Source organism: Polypterus senegalus, chromosome 13 (assembly GCF_016835505.1).
Source record: "Polypterus senegalus isolate Bchr_013 chromosome 13, ASM1683550v1, whole genome shotgun sequence".
In the NCBI taxonomy this organism is placed as follows: domain Eukaryota; kingdom Metazoa; phylum Chordata; class Cladistia; order Polypteriformes; family Polypteridae; genus Polypterus; species Polypterus senegalus.
In genome coordinates, this window is record NC_053166.1 from 42,111,614 (window position 1) to 42,128,342 (window position 16,729).

General features: G+C 35.6%; 1 protein-coding gene across 11 annotated transcripts in view; it reads right to left on the reverse strand.

Annotated features, from left to right (window-relative positions):
* rapgef6 (Rap guanine nucleotide exchange factor (GEF) 6) overlaps positions 1-16,729 on the reverse strand; it is a 373,961-nt gene that overhangs the window by 15,656 nt on the left and 341,576 nt on the right. For 7 of the 11 annotated variants that reach the window (XM_039775454.1, XM_039775459.1, XM_039775458.1 and 4 more), the window contains 6 exons: positions 16,185-16,425; positions 10,817-11,200; positions 9,552-9,763; positions 5,600-5,723; positions 2,414-2,437; positions 769-989 (listed from right to left, as the gene is read on the reverse strand). In XM_039775454.1, coding sequence (XP_039631388.1) covers positions 769-989; positions 2,414-2,437; positions 5,600-5,723; positions 9,552-9,763; positions 10,817-11,200; positions 16,185-16,425 — 1,206 coding nt within the window. The remainder of the gene's footprint in view (positions 1-768; positions 990-2,413; positions 2,438-5,599; positions 5,724-9,551; positions 9,764-10,816; positions 11,201-16,184; positions 16,426-16,729) is intronic. The other 4 variants (XM_039775462.1, XM_039775461.1, XM_039775457.1 and 1 more) reach the window with 1 other exon arrangement.

A 16,729-nucleotide genomic window follows, 5' to 3' on the forward strand; every position in this document is an offset into this window, starting at 1 on the left:
TAAAATACTACTTCTTCTCACTTTGTTTTTATTTTTTTATTTACAACACAACTCAGATAATATAAGTAGGATTTCCAGTAACATGGGAGAGTTATGTATTGTCATTTTTACTGACTTTATTCATTAGAAGCATAGCACACCTATACTATACCCAATATCTAAAAACAGCATTCAGACTATAATGAAAACATACTGCAAGTATTGTACAGTACAATATAAAAAAAGATAATTTAGCTTGAACTATATTCAAAAAAACAAACTTCATATTTATCATGTTTTTATGTAGTCCATTAGTGCAAAGACATTTTACCACAGATAAAATTATTTATTACAACACTGTTTATAAAATTATTGGAACTAATAATTCATTAATTGTATTAATATATTGTTGGCAATCCTTATTTCTTTACAACTTTACTAAGATGACCTAGTAGATAAATGTTAATTATTTTATAAAATTCTATTGTTTTCTTTGTTAATAACCTACTTATACTCAACTCAAGAGTAAACTGTTAGAAAGAACATAAAAGGGATTATGAAATTGTAAAGAAAATTGAAGTAGATGGCAGTGTATATCAAAGTAAAAATTATTTTTTTAAACTTTGAAATAACACCCTCTTCAGACAGTAAAAAGCGTATGGTTTAAGAAACAGTGGTTTTCGATACTCGCATCTGGGCCAATATGTAATTTTTATTTTAAATGTTCATTTTGAAAAACAACATTAGTTTTTTTTTGGTGTAATACATTGTGGTATATTTGATACTCACAGGTACTGTAAGCGGGTTCACATTGTAGAGACATAATCTGAAATTTTTCCTCATCGGTTTCTACATTCAGATTTGAAAGATACTGCTTCACTTTTCGTGCCATCTGAGCATCCTCATACAATTTCTTGGCATTCAGAAGAGAGCTACGTCTGACACGTTTCTTGTGAGCTCCTCCTTGTACATCAAGCATATTTGAATTTGTACTTCCTTGACTGAGAGACCTAAAAAAAAAAAAAAAAAAGTAAACCTTTTAAAAAGTGTATTTTTACTTGATTATGTACACATATTTACACTGAATTTTAAAAATTTGCATGCAAAAATGACACATGCTTTTCCTTGAAGCAAATAAAAATAAAATAAAACATGTACTAGACATAGAATGAAGATCCATAAATAAGTGATTCCATAGGGTTATAAAAGTTAAAAGTCCCAAGAGTCATAGATTCCTGTGTTTATCCAGAAATAGTAAACATACTCAACAGAAAAAATATGTAGCACTGAAGTACATAGTGTGTACAGCTACTTCTAACAATTTATAATAATGTCAATATAATTGAAATAGGAGAGAAGACAATTAAAAAGAAAACTGTACATTCCTAAAATATTTCATGGATATTAGTTTTATGTTTCTGTGCAGCTACTCCAGTTCCAAAATACTACAACATAAGTTTAGAAATGCCAAATTTCAACTCTTGTTTGTTATATCTTTAATTTTCATTTTCCCTATGTGTTCTCATTGAATAAGTAAATGCAAAAAAAGTTCTAATTATACAGTACACTAGATTATTATCATATGTAAAGCTTTACTAATGGTCAGAGATGATGAATGGAGGTCTTTAAATTGATTATGCTGAATGAAAATGGAAAAACTAACCTCAGTACAGTAGATAGCCAACATAAAAGGGGTTCTCTATATTTTTTACCGACTGAAAAAGACTGTGCAATTGCTTCTGCAGCAAAAGAATTCCCCTGTGGAATTTGCTTAATAAATATACAGTATACATTATAATTCAAAGTATAATTTAAAGTAGTTGTTGTCACTAACGGTAAATTGACAAATATTGGACTACTGACATTCTTTTCTTTATTTTTCTTTGTAACCAAAGGTACTAACATTATTTCCAAGTCTTTTGTAATTTCATTCGTATATTTAGTAAAATGCATGTGTATTTGTGTAATAAATATTAAATGTTATGTCTGCTTTCATTCACACTTATTTACAGTGTCAATCTAATGCATGCACAAAACCAAAATTAAAACAATACTTGTTTCTGATCCTCGAGATTATTACTTTCAAGTTACTTTCAGTTATTATCAATAAACCTTCCTTACCAAGCCTATAGGTACAGTATAACATGCCAGGGAAGTGAAGCAAAGTAATATTAATGCAATACAATATTTCAAGCAAGAAGGATATTACTGAGTGAAGTTACAGTAGACATTTCATTTCATTTATGATTTAACCTGTATCCAAATAGAAGGTTTTTTTTTCCTTTAGTTTGCTCATTAGGAGATGATGCTGAAGGTGAAGGGTTGTAGGTATGTCAGGATTATTATGATATGATGCATGCTGTTTATGCAATCAAGATGCAATGTGTTGCAGGTGCTAGAACCACCATCCTATCTTATACACACACATACTCACCCTAAACTCTTCCACCTCTTCTTCCTGAAAGCAAGAGCCATGAACATTGAAGCATGATTTTTTTTCCCGAAAAAGTAAGATTCACAACATAAAACACAAATCAGAAAAGAGAAAGAAGAAATGCATGAGATGTAGGAGAGACGAAAACATGAAAAATAATGGCAAAACAATATTCAAAGCTAACTTATTAAGAGAAACAAAATTCTACACAATGACTTGAGAGAGAGACAGACTCAAGCACATCTCTGTGACACTCCTGTAAAAGACAAGGCATGCGAAATATGGCCTATTGTATTAAGCACTCTACACAGCGGTACATATAGCTTACCAGACCAACACATTTTACATATGAAATTCAGTTTACTTTTTTCACTTTCTGTAATATTTTAATAATAAGCATTTCTATAAACAATCAAATGACAGATATGCGAATGATGTGATCCATATTTTCATTATTGCAATTTTTATAAAAAAGTAACTGAAGCCCTTAATGTATTAACATTTCAAGTTCAAGAATAACACACTACTCAATTTTAGAACTACGTTACCCTTCCTTAATAACATGAGTAACACAAAGTACCCTCGCCTCCATCATGACAAAAACCTTGAAGAACTAGAGGCCTACGTGAAACCAGTATTTCTATAAGGTAGTGCTGTTGTCTACACAAGGGTCTTGTCTGTTCTAATCATGCTCAATAAACATGTTTCCTGAGGTGCTCTGCTTCATTCATTTTCTCATATTTACATCTAAATATATGTATGTTAGCTATTACAAATAGGTCAGATTTAAAACTGCTGAGAGGTAGAGATAGCAGTTGGGCATCTCGGTTCTTTCTACTACATGTAGCTGTGTTCTCTTATTGCTGGACTGTTTGTGCTTTTAGGATCTAGATCATCTCCCTGTTTGGGACTAAATAACTGAGAGCTGGGCAGAACTTGTAATAAACTAATAATGATGGACAACCATAGTACTGTATTTGTTAGGCCTCCTCATTTAATGGCAAATCTATTAATGAAAAAGATAGGTGCATATCACAATAAAAATAATGGTATTATATTTATTCTGGTGTATTCTTCCCTTATGTATCCATTAATACGCAAGTACAGGAATTAATTCATGTTAAAAATATGAAGCTTTTCACATTAGCAATATTGCCTAAATTTTTTTTTCATTTAAACCACTTTCGTCCAAATGGCATTACTTGTTTACCTGACCACTTATATTGTCATAATGATGCACTGTGAAATTTTGATAATGTTTGAAAAATGATTTGCATAGCAAATCTAAATGTGTATTTGCTTCACATTACTATAAATGCAATATATACAATATTCACATATTTAGAATTACTCGTGTAAAAAGATTGATCAAGAGTTTCAAGCCCTAATGAAATCATATTTAAAAAAAAACATGTATTTCATTGTTCAGCTTTTTAAAATGAAAGCTTTTATCTCAAAATGTGATAATGCCACATTCCTTTTAGTACTGGAAAAACTCCTTCTGCCAATATGTGCCCTTAAAACATCATGCAACATAAGGTTTTACCATTGCAATGCTTATTGCTAATCACTGTCTGAGATGCACTTCAGGACTTAATTCATTCTTAACAGTACATACAGTCCTGTTGCACATACCCACACAACAAGACATGTACACTGTATACCGAAATGCTTACACTAGCTACTTAGATATTTGTCTCATAAATTGCATAGTTAATAGACTACATGAAGAATATGAGAATACATTATATACTCACAGTATCCATTTTTGGATGTCATAATTTTTCATGTCTCTTATCATCAAGCATCAGAATTACTTGTGCCATGCATCAATTGTTGCTTTTCACTAATCACTCATCAGTTCTTATCTGTCCCTGATCACTTACAGATTTTCTCTCTTATTCTGTTTAGATTTATGCGTTTCAGTCCAGAGATGTAGTCATTAACTAGACCTTCGGTGTTACAAAGATTTCAAATCTTGAAAGGCAGCAGGAGAACTCTGTCGACAGAACAGTTTCTATGCTTCAAGCGGAATGCTTCCATATGTTCAAATTTAGCCTGGCTTTCTGGTTACAAATTATATTTGTAACAGAGAACATTTTTGATTGTAACTGATTTAAAATGCTTCAAATTAAGCATGCCAGATATTTTTAATTGCTAATGCTTATGGCTGTCCGCTAAAAATGTGACATTTTACAATTAACTATCAGCAGAAATATCTAGGAGGTTGTGAATATTGTGCAGTATTATATTTTTTTGGTGCAGCAACTATGTACTATTGAAAATAACTTATTTCCTAAACAGCACTTCATAATTTTTTTCTTGATCTTTCTGTGAACTGCTTGATGACATCCTTGACCTTCATTGCCAAGCATTTCTGAAATTTCATTTATTCTTATAGATATGAAAAGAACAGTTTTTCATTGTTTTAATTAAATATTTCAATATAGATTTATTAAAATTATTTATATTGACATTGTCAGTATTCTCCATTGCATTTGTCACAACATAACGGGTAGTTTTTCTCAGTTTGGCTTAAGTATATATATAAAATGCTATACATATAGCATTTTGTGATCGGAAGTTATCTTTTATTTTAAAGCAATAATGTTTACATGTTACTAAAGCTCCACTACTTGTAGTGCATATGATGCTTGAATAGCTATATACTGTCATAGTGAATGTATTTTTGGATTTTAGGTCAGAATTTTGGGTTGCATTCAAGGTCCAGAGATAAACTGAACGGTGTAAGGGAATTATGGATTAAACTGTACAAAACTTATAGCACAGAGAAAAGTATACACATTAACAAAATATGAAAACTTCTTACAGAGTCAATTGATAAACTACAGGTCCAAATATCTGTTCCTTGTTTCAACATCAGATTGTTGTACAGTACATTATAATATTTTACTAAGTTGCTGAACTAATGACAATATGTAAAAGTTAAAGTAATCAAACTTGATGCCGAATTACAAACCATCCACACAGAAATAAACCATTACATCTTTAAGATTGCAATTAACTGCATTTAGGCATTGTATTTAGAGTACACACAAAAATGTAAAATAAATACTTATTCTGCAAGTCACTTCTCCTGGTATGAATAAAGCATATAAAATGAATAATTCTATAAGATCGGTGACCATGCAGTTTTGAATACTATTCACCTATCCCAGTACACACCTCTGTCGGAACATGACCGCTGGGTCCATGTTGGCAGAAGTCATCCGAATGACATGACGAATCTCTTTAGCAATCATACGCAACTTTTCAAAATTCACCAAACCTTCCACACTTGAATCATTACCTGTGTAAGTAAAAAGACACATTATTTCACAAATAAAAAAGCAAACAGAACAACATATATTTATTCCCTAACTTAGAAACTGCAATATAGGCACACTTTTTTGTAGCAATAATAATAAACATCCAAATTTTAGTGGCATATCTCAGTACCGAAAACAAAAAACTCTGCTTAATGAACATGGACATATTTAAATGAAGCAAATTCATACAGCAATAAGGGAAAGGCAGAAACTGACCCTGGTCAGGCTTCCAGTTCACTGCAGAAAGCACACAATCATTTCACCTTTTAAAATCAACAAAAAGAAAGTCTTTATAATGAAGTTTAGATTGAGAAAAAGCATATCACTGTTATTTCTAAGCCATTGAGATGGATAATCAAGATACCTTTTGTTACAGGGGAAAATTTAGCATGTAACTCTAGCATTTCTAGAAAGTTAACTTTTTATTTAATTCAATGCACCATATTTTTGTGTAGCACTCTACTTTGACTACATTTTCTGAGCATGTGCACATATTAACAGCTAAATTATAGCAAGAGTAAATTGTAAACCATAAATGTATATTGTATACATAAGCACACAAAGTACATTAAATATACAATGAAACAGAGCACATTCATAGATGGCTCTGCATTACCGACATTAAGCTCCAGAATTGATTACAGGCTGGGATGCCTTGAAAGTGTAGATTTCCCCTGCATTTGCATAGATTTCATCTGGGGATTCCATTTTCCCTACTCATTTCAGGAGTAGTAGGAAAAAAATTATTATGTTAATCCAGGTATAAACATGATATATGACCCCTGAACCCCATCTTCCTCTGACATCAGAAAACTTCTCTACTGCAGGACAAAATGGCTTTGCTCATTTTTCATTAGGCACTGCATTTGAAACTTTCACTTCAGCTCCTTACTTAAGCTGAAATCAGCGAGGGAACGTAACAAATTTGGTGTCCCTAGGATGGGTGTTCCTTGAGTTTTTTTTTTTTTTTAAATAATGATTCAATAGACTAATAAAACTTTACATTTTCAGTATTCTCCAGTGCATGAAAATATAGTCTGAACTTAGATAACAAAATGCTCACTAAGTACAGTGAAATGCTACAGGCACAACTTCAGGTGGCTCTAGAGAACAAACATTGCTTACAGAATGAATGAGTAGACTTGTGTGCACATGCTGATAGCTGGGAGCTGTGCTCAGCCATACGTGAGAATGCAATTCACTGCAACTGGATGAGGGTAAAGCATATGAAACCCTGGTAAACAAGAGTTATACTGGTAGCTACACAAATGGCAAATAAGAGCTTGCAAAGGGGCTCTGCAACTCAAAAGAAGAGAGAAACTAGTTTCCTTAATGATAAACTATAATTCTCTGAAGAGGGTAAAAGCAAATACTACTTCAATTAGCTAAATTACGCAAAGAAAATGCTAATCAACAACAGCAGATAGAACCAGTTGTGATCCACTCTGCATAAACATGAAAGACCTTTGCACATGCTATGTTAAGCCAAGTAAAAACCCAAGCACAACTCTGTGAGCCATTAAAATCCAAACTAATGGAAGCTGAGAGCTGCAAGTGTCATCCCCGGTATATTTTAACTTACACTAAGGCACAGACGCAAGTCATGTTTACTACATTGGCGTCCTGTAGCAGCACATATGAAGTTCAAATCCTTGATATTTGCCTACAGTGTAGTTAATGGGTCAACAGCTATATATAGTGACACCTGTGAGGTCCTACACTCCTTCTGACCACTCAGGTCTGCTAATGAATATTGTCATCTGATGCCACCTCTGGATGACATTAAATCTGGACCCTTTCATGTGTATCTACTATCTGCTGCAACAAGGTTCTCGCCTCCATGCAAAATTCTATATCCCAAAATGTGTTTAAATAAACTATTTGAAGCCTCTCCTGTTCATTGAATTTCTAACTGATATTAGTTGTTAGGTTTTGTAACCTAGGAATTTCACTTGTGATGATCAATTTTGTAATCTTGCCCTGTAACACTTGTTCCCAAACAGTCCCTGAGACTAATGCATACTAGATTATGTTGATATCTTTTGCAAGTTGCTTTGGATAAAAGAACCTACTAGGAAAATAAATGTAAATGTAAGAAAAATGGCCAAATATGTAGAAACCTTTATCCTGAACAAAATAGACAGCAAAATAACTCTTGCACAAATACAGTAAGTCCTAGAGTGCATTCCTTAAGCCACAGAAGAAGACAACCTAATTCTTATCCATAAAACAGAGAACAGATCCGTTAAGGAGGGGGATAAAAGCCAACATTTAAATATTTGCATAAAGATTCATAAAGTGTATGAAGAACTCATAACAGAGTACAAAAAGTTGACAAGGTAGCTGGCACAGTAACAGCAGCCAATCTGGTCAAAACAAAGGAAGGACCACAGCCCAAGGCAGTATCATGAAAACACTGTATGGAAGTTACTTTGCAAAAAAAAAAAAAAAATAGAAGTATTTAATTGTTCAATAATGCTGTCCAGGAGGAAGTGCTTAGCTGCAAGAATGGATCAGATTCATTGTTGGGAAATATACAAAGGAAAAGTAGTTCTACTTACAGCACTACATCAAAGCCAAAAAAACGTGCAAAACAACAACACAAATGATAACTTTGTACTACTTCACTTTAGTAAAAAATATTACTCAGCATAAAAGCCATATTAGGTTCTGCCAGGAAAGCACCACTTTAAATTTAGTAGAATGAATGTAGCTGCACTGGTTAGGACACTTGTGTCCTCTCCCTCTCACTCACTATTTTAGCCAAGGTGCTCTGGCCATTATATTCTCAGTGCTGTCAGAGTATACATTGGTTTAGAGAGTAGAATGTTATGGGGGACTGCATTTTAAAAGTGCCAGGGATTAACATACAATGTTGGTTTGGCACAAAAACTGGGAGATTTTCTCCCTTTTGTTAGAAATCCCCGGAAACGAAAAGCTTTCTCAGTGATAATCTCAGCCGACCCCAAGGATTACTTTTGTCATGACTAATACAGAACAGCAAAAGTAATGATAGGTAGTTTTCTCAATTCATAAATAACAGAAAACTAGAAAGTGAAAAACACTGACCAATAAGAATCCACAATTAATACTTTACAAAAAATTATGTAGAGCGCCTTGAAAGTTCAAAAATCACATAGAGCTGAAGTGATTGTCTTCCTAATGAGAAGTTATGGCAAAGAAAACTACTATTAATGATTGCTCTGATATTGTAAAAGCAAAAAGGCCCTGGGTAATATTCATAAAGATCCATTAATGTGAACTGTGAAAAAGCAATAAATCTTTTCCATGACAAACACACATGAAAAACCATTTACTTTTGAGAAGCAGGATGGCAGTGTTTCGTTAAATACTGCTTTGCATTCTAATCCACTCAGATACTCTTAACAAAAAGAAAGAAGTGAAACTGAAGTTGCAGCTTGATTGTAAGAACGATGCAGAAGTAAAACTTGAGTCAAACTTTCGTAAGGAAATGAAGAAAAAAAAAAAATTCTGAGAAGACAGTTTAGCTGCTCAACATAGTAATATATAAAACAAATATATAATTCATATAAGCACAAAAAAGTGTACTACAGCATGGAAGCTGTTAATGTAAGTAAAACTTGAGTCAAACTTTCGTAAGGAAATGAAAAAATATATTTTTTTTCTGAGAAGACAGTTTAGCTGCTCAATATAGTAATATGTAAAACAAATATATAATTCATATAAGCACAAAAAAGTGTACTACAGCATGGAAGCTGCTAATGTAAATGAAGCCTTACTCTGTGAGCTGCTAGGTAAGGTAAACTCAAAACAGATAAACTGCTCACCTTCATGTAGAAAGGTCAGATCTTTTTTCACAACCGGAAACAATGGAATAATTGGGGGTTGCATACTCTGGTTTGTCAACACATTTCGGTACTTGGCCATGTTTCTTGAGGGGTCAAAAATTTCTTGCAGGTCATCAAAAAGCTTTTCATATTTGTTTGGGAGCTTTTCCCAGGTTCCCTTTAAACGAGTAACTGGAGCCAAATTTAAACCACTACAAAATGGAAAGAGCAAGAACATGAAAAAAGTAAAGGGAACTCAATGATTTATAATATAAACTGGATATTATTAACTAATTTATAATTACATTTCCAGCATATTACCAGTTGCCTTAAATTTCTTTCCAGTATCTAAAAAGCAAGAGTTTTGTCTGAAGTCATAAAGTAGGAATTTACTGTAATACCTTTAATATACTCTAGGTGAAAAAATTCAGAAGTGGATAATACTTGACCCCTACAATCCTGTTCAGGATAAGTGGGTTATGAAAGTGTATGGATGGATAGTACATAATGCAAAATAATGTATTTGACATAAAATAAAGGCTAAGGAGGCTAGCATGCAGACTCCTAAAATAAATAAATAAAAATCTGCATTGAGCTTCTTATCCATTGGGGCAAATTCAAAACATCTCGGTACCAAAAAAAAAAAAATTCACTTGCATGCAACAAGCCAACATTATCAAGGTGCTATATTGTGAGGCATCTTAGCGGCCTAAACTTGTATCAGACACAATTTTACTTTTAAGATTAGGGATCATCATGGCTCTACACACAGAGAAAAATAAAATGTGAAGGCCACAAGACTTGCAATGCTTTACATCAAGAAATTCATGCAAAAAACGATTAATAATAAGAATGTAGAAAAAGAGGATGACATTGCTATCAAGATGAGCACAATGACACATTTATGGCAACAGGGTAATATAGAAAAAAGGTAATATAGTCTAGAAAAAATAATTACTGTATCAGAGTATTATCTTTATAATTAGTTTTTAACACTATAACTTGTTACTACTGTAAAACAACACCATCTGCTTCACAGCTATTGCATTTGCTCATAGCGTGTACCTGCACACATTGAGAAGTTATGCATAGCATATAAAAATTGGAAGTTATAGTTATTAGGATTATTTTATTATACAGCATTATTTAAATATCAAACATTATAAACAGATACAAAAACTGCACAAAAATCATGATAGCACTGTTTTTGACTACAGTAATTCGGAGAGGGAACAGGAAAACGTTATAGTGTTACTGGACCTTACCTTATAATTGCAAACATGGAGTTGAAATTTTTGCATTCCTGGCAATGTAAGGCAATTTTGATGAAGTGTTTAATTATCTTCATTCTCTTGATCTGATTAGACTCCCTTAAAATTTCTGTGGCCACCCAGAAGGTTTCTTGATTAATAACCTCTTCAAACTGTTTCAGATTGGCACAGCCCTGTTTAGAGTCTAATCTGAAGAGGTCATCCACGTACTCTGTTGGCTCAATGTTTCGGAAAAGCTCAAAATCTCTCATGGACAGCTGGGTTGCCACTTCTACAGTGCTGAGCTGCAACAGAGAAATCTGGCTTTCCCGGAGAAGCTCCTGTGCATCGTCATCAGAACACAGTGTTTCTGTTTCCATGTTATTTTTCAGATAGTATCTATAACAAGAAATGAATATTACATTACTACATGGACACTAGTGTTGGCAATACATTTGGTCACTTTATGGAATGTTAAATCTGATATTCAAAGTTTGAAAGATTTCTTACACTGTAAAGTGGTGGACACCATCTAAGCTTTAAGGTCAACATGCTTTATAAATAATTTGTGTGTTCTACTGATACTCTATTTTCTACCTTAAAATTTAACTCTTTCTTAGTTAAACATGTGTCTTCTATATTTTTTACATTCATTGTGTTAATTAAAACATGGCTTAAAAGTCCTGTTCTAATTTTCCTTTTTGTTCAGAATTTTTTTGGGGTTAACAAGTGAATTAAACAAAACTAATTAGAAATAATTGACAAAAACACAGAAACCTCCCCCAACAGCACCTGGCACAGAGAGAAAGATTATTAGATAAATAAAGACAATTCCTTAAAAAGTGTCACATTTTAAAAAGAAGATTTCAGTAGATTAGCAGAAAGTTAGGAACCTTTCAATAATAGGCCATTGGCATGTTTCCAGCAATGATACCCAAGGAAAACATTAGAAACTGTTAGAAACAAAGCACCAGAATGGCAGTGGAACAGTTCCTAAACATAAGGAAGAATGTGCCAGGTGCACTTAAAGAACAATTATGGCAATCCTGTTTAGTGGCCAGTCCCGTGGCATAATGTTGATGGTTTGTAAGATCTAAAAAGGGGATGCATTATTGAACTGAATATATAACAATACATAATATACATATATATATACATATATATATATATATATATATATATATATATATATATATATATATACATATATATACACACACACACACACACAATATATATATATATATATGTGTGTGTGTGTATATATATATATATATATATATATATACATACACATATACACACACATATTAATCTGGTCAGTTAAATAGTAGAGGGGGTTGTTAATCAGTTTCAGCTGCTGTGGTGTTAATGAAATTAACAACAGATGCACTAGAGGGGCAACAATGAGATGACCCCCAAAACAGGAATGGTTTAACAGGTGGAGGCCACTGACATTTTTCCCTCCTCATCTTTTCTGACTGTTTCTTCACTAGTTTTGCATTTGGCTACAGTCAGTGTCACTACTGGTAGCATGAGGCGATACCTGGACCCTACAGAGGTTGCACAGGTAGTCCAACTTCTCCAGGATGGCACATCAATACGTGTCATTGCCAGAAGGTTTGCTGTGTCTCCCTGCACAGTCTCAAGGGCATGGAGGAGATTCTAGGAGACAAGCAGTTACTCTAGGAGAGCTGGAGAGGGCCATAGAGGGTCCATAACCCATCAGCAGGACCAGTATCTGCTCCTTTGGGCAAGGAGGAACAGGATGAGCACTGCCAGAGCCCTACAAAATGACCTCCAGCAGGCCACTGGTGTGAATGTCTCTGACCAAACAATCAGAAAGACTTCATGAGGGTGACCCAAGGGCCCCATGTCCTCTAATGGGCCCTGAGCTCACTGCCCAGCAGCATGCAGCTCGATTGGCATTCGCCATAGAATACCAGAATTGGCAGATGCACCACTGGTGCCCTGTGCTTTTTACAGATGAGAGCAGGTTCACCCTGAGCACGTGACAGAAGTGAAAGGGTCTGGAGAAGCCATGGAGAACATTATGCTGCCTGTAACATCATTCAGCATGAGAAGTTTGGTGGTGGGTTAATGATTGTCTGGTGAGGCATATCCATGGAGGGTCACACAGACCGCTACAGGCTTGACAAAGGCACCTTGGCTGCCATTAGGTATCAGGATGAAATCCTTGGACCCATTGTCAGACCCTATGCTTGTACAGTGGCTCCTGGTGCACGACAATTCCTGGCCTCATGTGTTGAGAGTATGCAGGCAGTTCCTGGAGGATGAAGGAATTGATACCATTGACTGGCCACCACACTTCCCTGACCTAAATCCAATAGAACACCTCTGGGACATTATGTTTTGGTCCATCCAATGCCACCAGGTTGCACCTCAGACTGTCCAGGAGCTCAGTGATGCCCTGGTCCAGATCTGGGAGGAGATCCCCACAACACCATCTGTCATCTCATTAGAAGCATGCACCGATGTTGTCAGGCATGTATACAAGAACACAGGGGCCATACAAAGTGCTGCGTATAATTTTGAGTTGCTGCAATTAAACTTTGGCAAAATGGACTAGCCTGCCACATAATTTTTTCACTCTGATTTTTGGGGCGCCTTTGAATTCAGGGCTCTGTAGGTTGATCATTTTCATTTCCATCAAATGATGTAGCATCCTTTCGTTCCTAACACATTACCCAGTCTATATCAGTATAGATATCCAGGAGGATTTCTTTTTCCCATTGAGATCTGATGTGTTTTCAAAGTGTTCCTTTAATTTTTTGAGCAGTTTATATATATATATATATATATATATATATATATATATATATATATATATATATATATATTATATATACACACACACACACACACACACACATTACATTACTCAGCAAAAAAAGAAACGTCCTCTGACTTTCAACTGTTTTTACTTTCAGTAAACTTAATGTGTAAATATTTGTATGAACACTAAAAGAGTCAACACCGGAAGACATAAACTAAAAATGTTTCACAATATGTTCCTGAATGAAGGGAGGCTCAAAATCAAAAGTACCAGTCAGTATCTGGTGTGGCCACCAGCTGCTTGAAGTACTGCAGTGCATCTCCTCCTCATGGACTGGACCAGATTTGTCAGTTCTTGCTGTGAGATGTTACCCCACTCTTCCACCAAGGCACCTGCAAGTTTCTGGACATTTCTGGGGGGAATGGCCCTAGCCATCAATCCAAATTGATCCCGCTCCAGGGTACAGGCCTCGGTGTAACGCTCATTCCTTCGACGATAAACACGAATCCGTCCATCACCCCTGGTGAGACAAAACCGTGACTCATCAGTGAAGAGCACTTTTTGACACTCCTGTCTGGTCCAGCGAAGGTGGGTTTGTGCCCATAGGTGGCGTTGTTGCTGGTGATGTCTGGTAAGGACCTGCCTTACAACAGGCCTACAAGCCCTCAGTCCAGCCTCTCTCAGCCTATTGCGGATAGTCTGAGCACTGATGGAGGAATTGTGTGTTCCTGGTGTGACTCGGGCAGTTGTTGTGGCCATCCTGTACCTGTCAATCAGGTGTGATATTCGGATGTACCGATCCTGTGCAGGTGTTGTTATACGTGGTCTTCCACTGCGAGGATGATCAGCTGTCCTTCCTGTCTCACTGTAGCGCTGTCTTAGGCGTCTCACAGTGCGGACATGGCAATTTATTGCCCTAGCCACATCAGCAGTCCTCATGCCTCCCTGCAGCATGCCTAATGCACGTTCACGCAGATGAGCAGGGACCCTAGGCATCTTTGTTTGGGTGTTTTTCACAGTCGGTAGACAAGTCTCTTTAGTGTCCTGCTTTTAGAACTGTGACCTTAAATGCCTACTTTCTGTAAGCTGTTAAGGTCTTAACGACCATTCCACAGGTGCATGTTAATTAATTGATTATGGTTAATTGAACATGCATGGAAAACATTGTTTAAACCCTTTACAATGAAGATCTGTAAAGTTAATTGGATTTTTAAAACATTATTGTTGAAATGCACAGTCCTGAAAAAGGGATGTTTCTTTTTTTGCCCTATATATATATATATATATATATATATATATATATATATATATATATATATATATAGTGGAACAGAACATGGACACAGACAGACGGACATCATTCGTTCATTTACAAACTTTAATGCACGTCCCAGTGCCTCCAGCACCGATCCCCCAAAAGTCTGGGCCTTTCACAGTCTTTTGTGCCTTTCTTCCGGCCACCTCCAGTCCTTTCTCCAGCTCCGTCCTCTTCCACCAGACTTCTGCTCTCGAATGCAGGGAGGCGGCCCCTTTTATACCAACCCAGATGGGCTCCAGCTTCTACCAGGCACTTCTCCATGAACACGCCCCCGTGTGGCAGAAGTGCCGGCTGCACGCCCGGAAGCCCTCCGGGGGTCCCCATTCTTCTTCCCCCCAGCACTTCCGGATGTGGCGGAAGTGCTGGGCTCCAGGGTTCTTCAGGCACCGGGCGCCACCTGGCGGTGGCCACAGGCCCCAACAGGGTTGGACTTACAAGCCCCCTACCCGAGGCCACCAACAAAACCAGGGCGGTCGCCCCCTTGTGGTCAGGAGGCAATAGCCCCCCTCCAGTCCCCTTGATGTTGTTTTTTTAAAATGCTATTCCAAGACAGAGTGGCAGAGGATGGGAGATCACACTGCTAAACAAAGTGAAGAGGTAAAGGCTGCTTTGCATAGTGATAAGAACATGAGAAAATTAGAGAAAGATGGGATGGAAGGACTGAAGATAACTGAGCCCCACATGTTTGAAGGGCTGACCACAGCCCTTGCACAATGTATAATATATCACTGAATTAATGAGCTTATACTCTTAATTTTCTGCATTCAAAGATGCAAGTTAGAAACTATACCTTAATAAGGAGTTTAAATAAAGGCACAAAATAGCATACAATTAAGTAGATGGTTAGATCAAAATACATTACGTTAAGAGAATCCCCAAGGCCCTAAAACAAATAAACGGCTTGGATTATTAATTTTGTTACTACAAGTTATATCCTTTAAATTACTTAGAATGTTTAAAATGAAAATCCCTAGCAGTTCTAACTTCTCAAAGTATCTTTTGTCAATCAAAAGCAACTGCTTCCATGTACAACCTGCAATCCAGCTAAACACCACCTTTCAGATGATGTAACACAAGTGATAAAATTAAACTGAATAAATACTTTTTAGAAGCAACGGCTGATGCAAATTTATCAAAGCTGGACAAAAATTGCTTGCAAAGAAATATTTCATTAAACGGAAATGTTTAGTAAATGAACAAGACTAGCATTCGAACATTTAATTCTGATATGTGATGAAAGGTCTCAGATGATTTTTGGCATACTGTACCTGCCATTGAGCTGGATTCGATCTGCCAGTTTTGACAGTTGGTCAGGAAGCCTTCTTTGCTTAATGACTCCTTCAGGACTGATAGAAACCTCACAGAGGGAATATGTGTCAGGGGCTGCAGTGAGGCCAAACTCATTGACTGCATGGGCTACCACATCCTTTGCTGTAGTATCCTTACTTATAATAATGTAGCAGCTCTGTTGATCCACTTTAAAGACTCTGATAACCTGGTCTGGAATATCTGTTAAGAATAAGAAACAAAACTAATCTAAATGCCTTGCATGGAAGCATACAAAGAGTAAATCCATGTAATTCTATGCAAGAATATAGCATAAGGATATAATAGCAAAAAAAACAACTGGTAAGAGTGTACACATTTTGATTCTTTTGTTTAAGACAAAACATAAATATGAAAATATAACAAGATAAAGAAGGAAAGAAAATATATTGTGATAACTATTACAAAATGAAGACAGGATTAGATGTAAAAAAAACAAGAAAATATTTAGCTTTCCATTGAGAGAAAACCAATTATCAAATAGGTC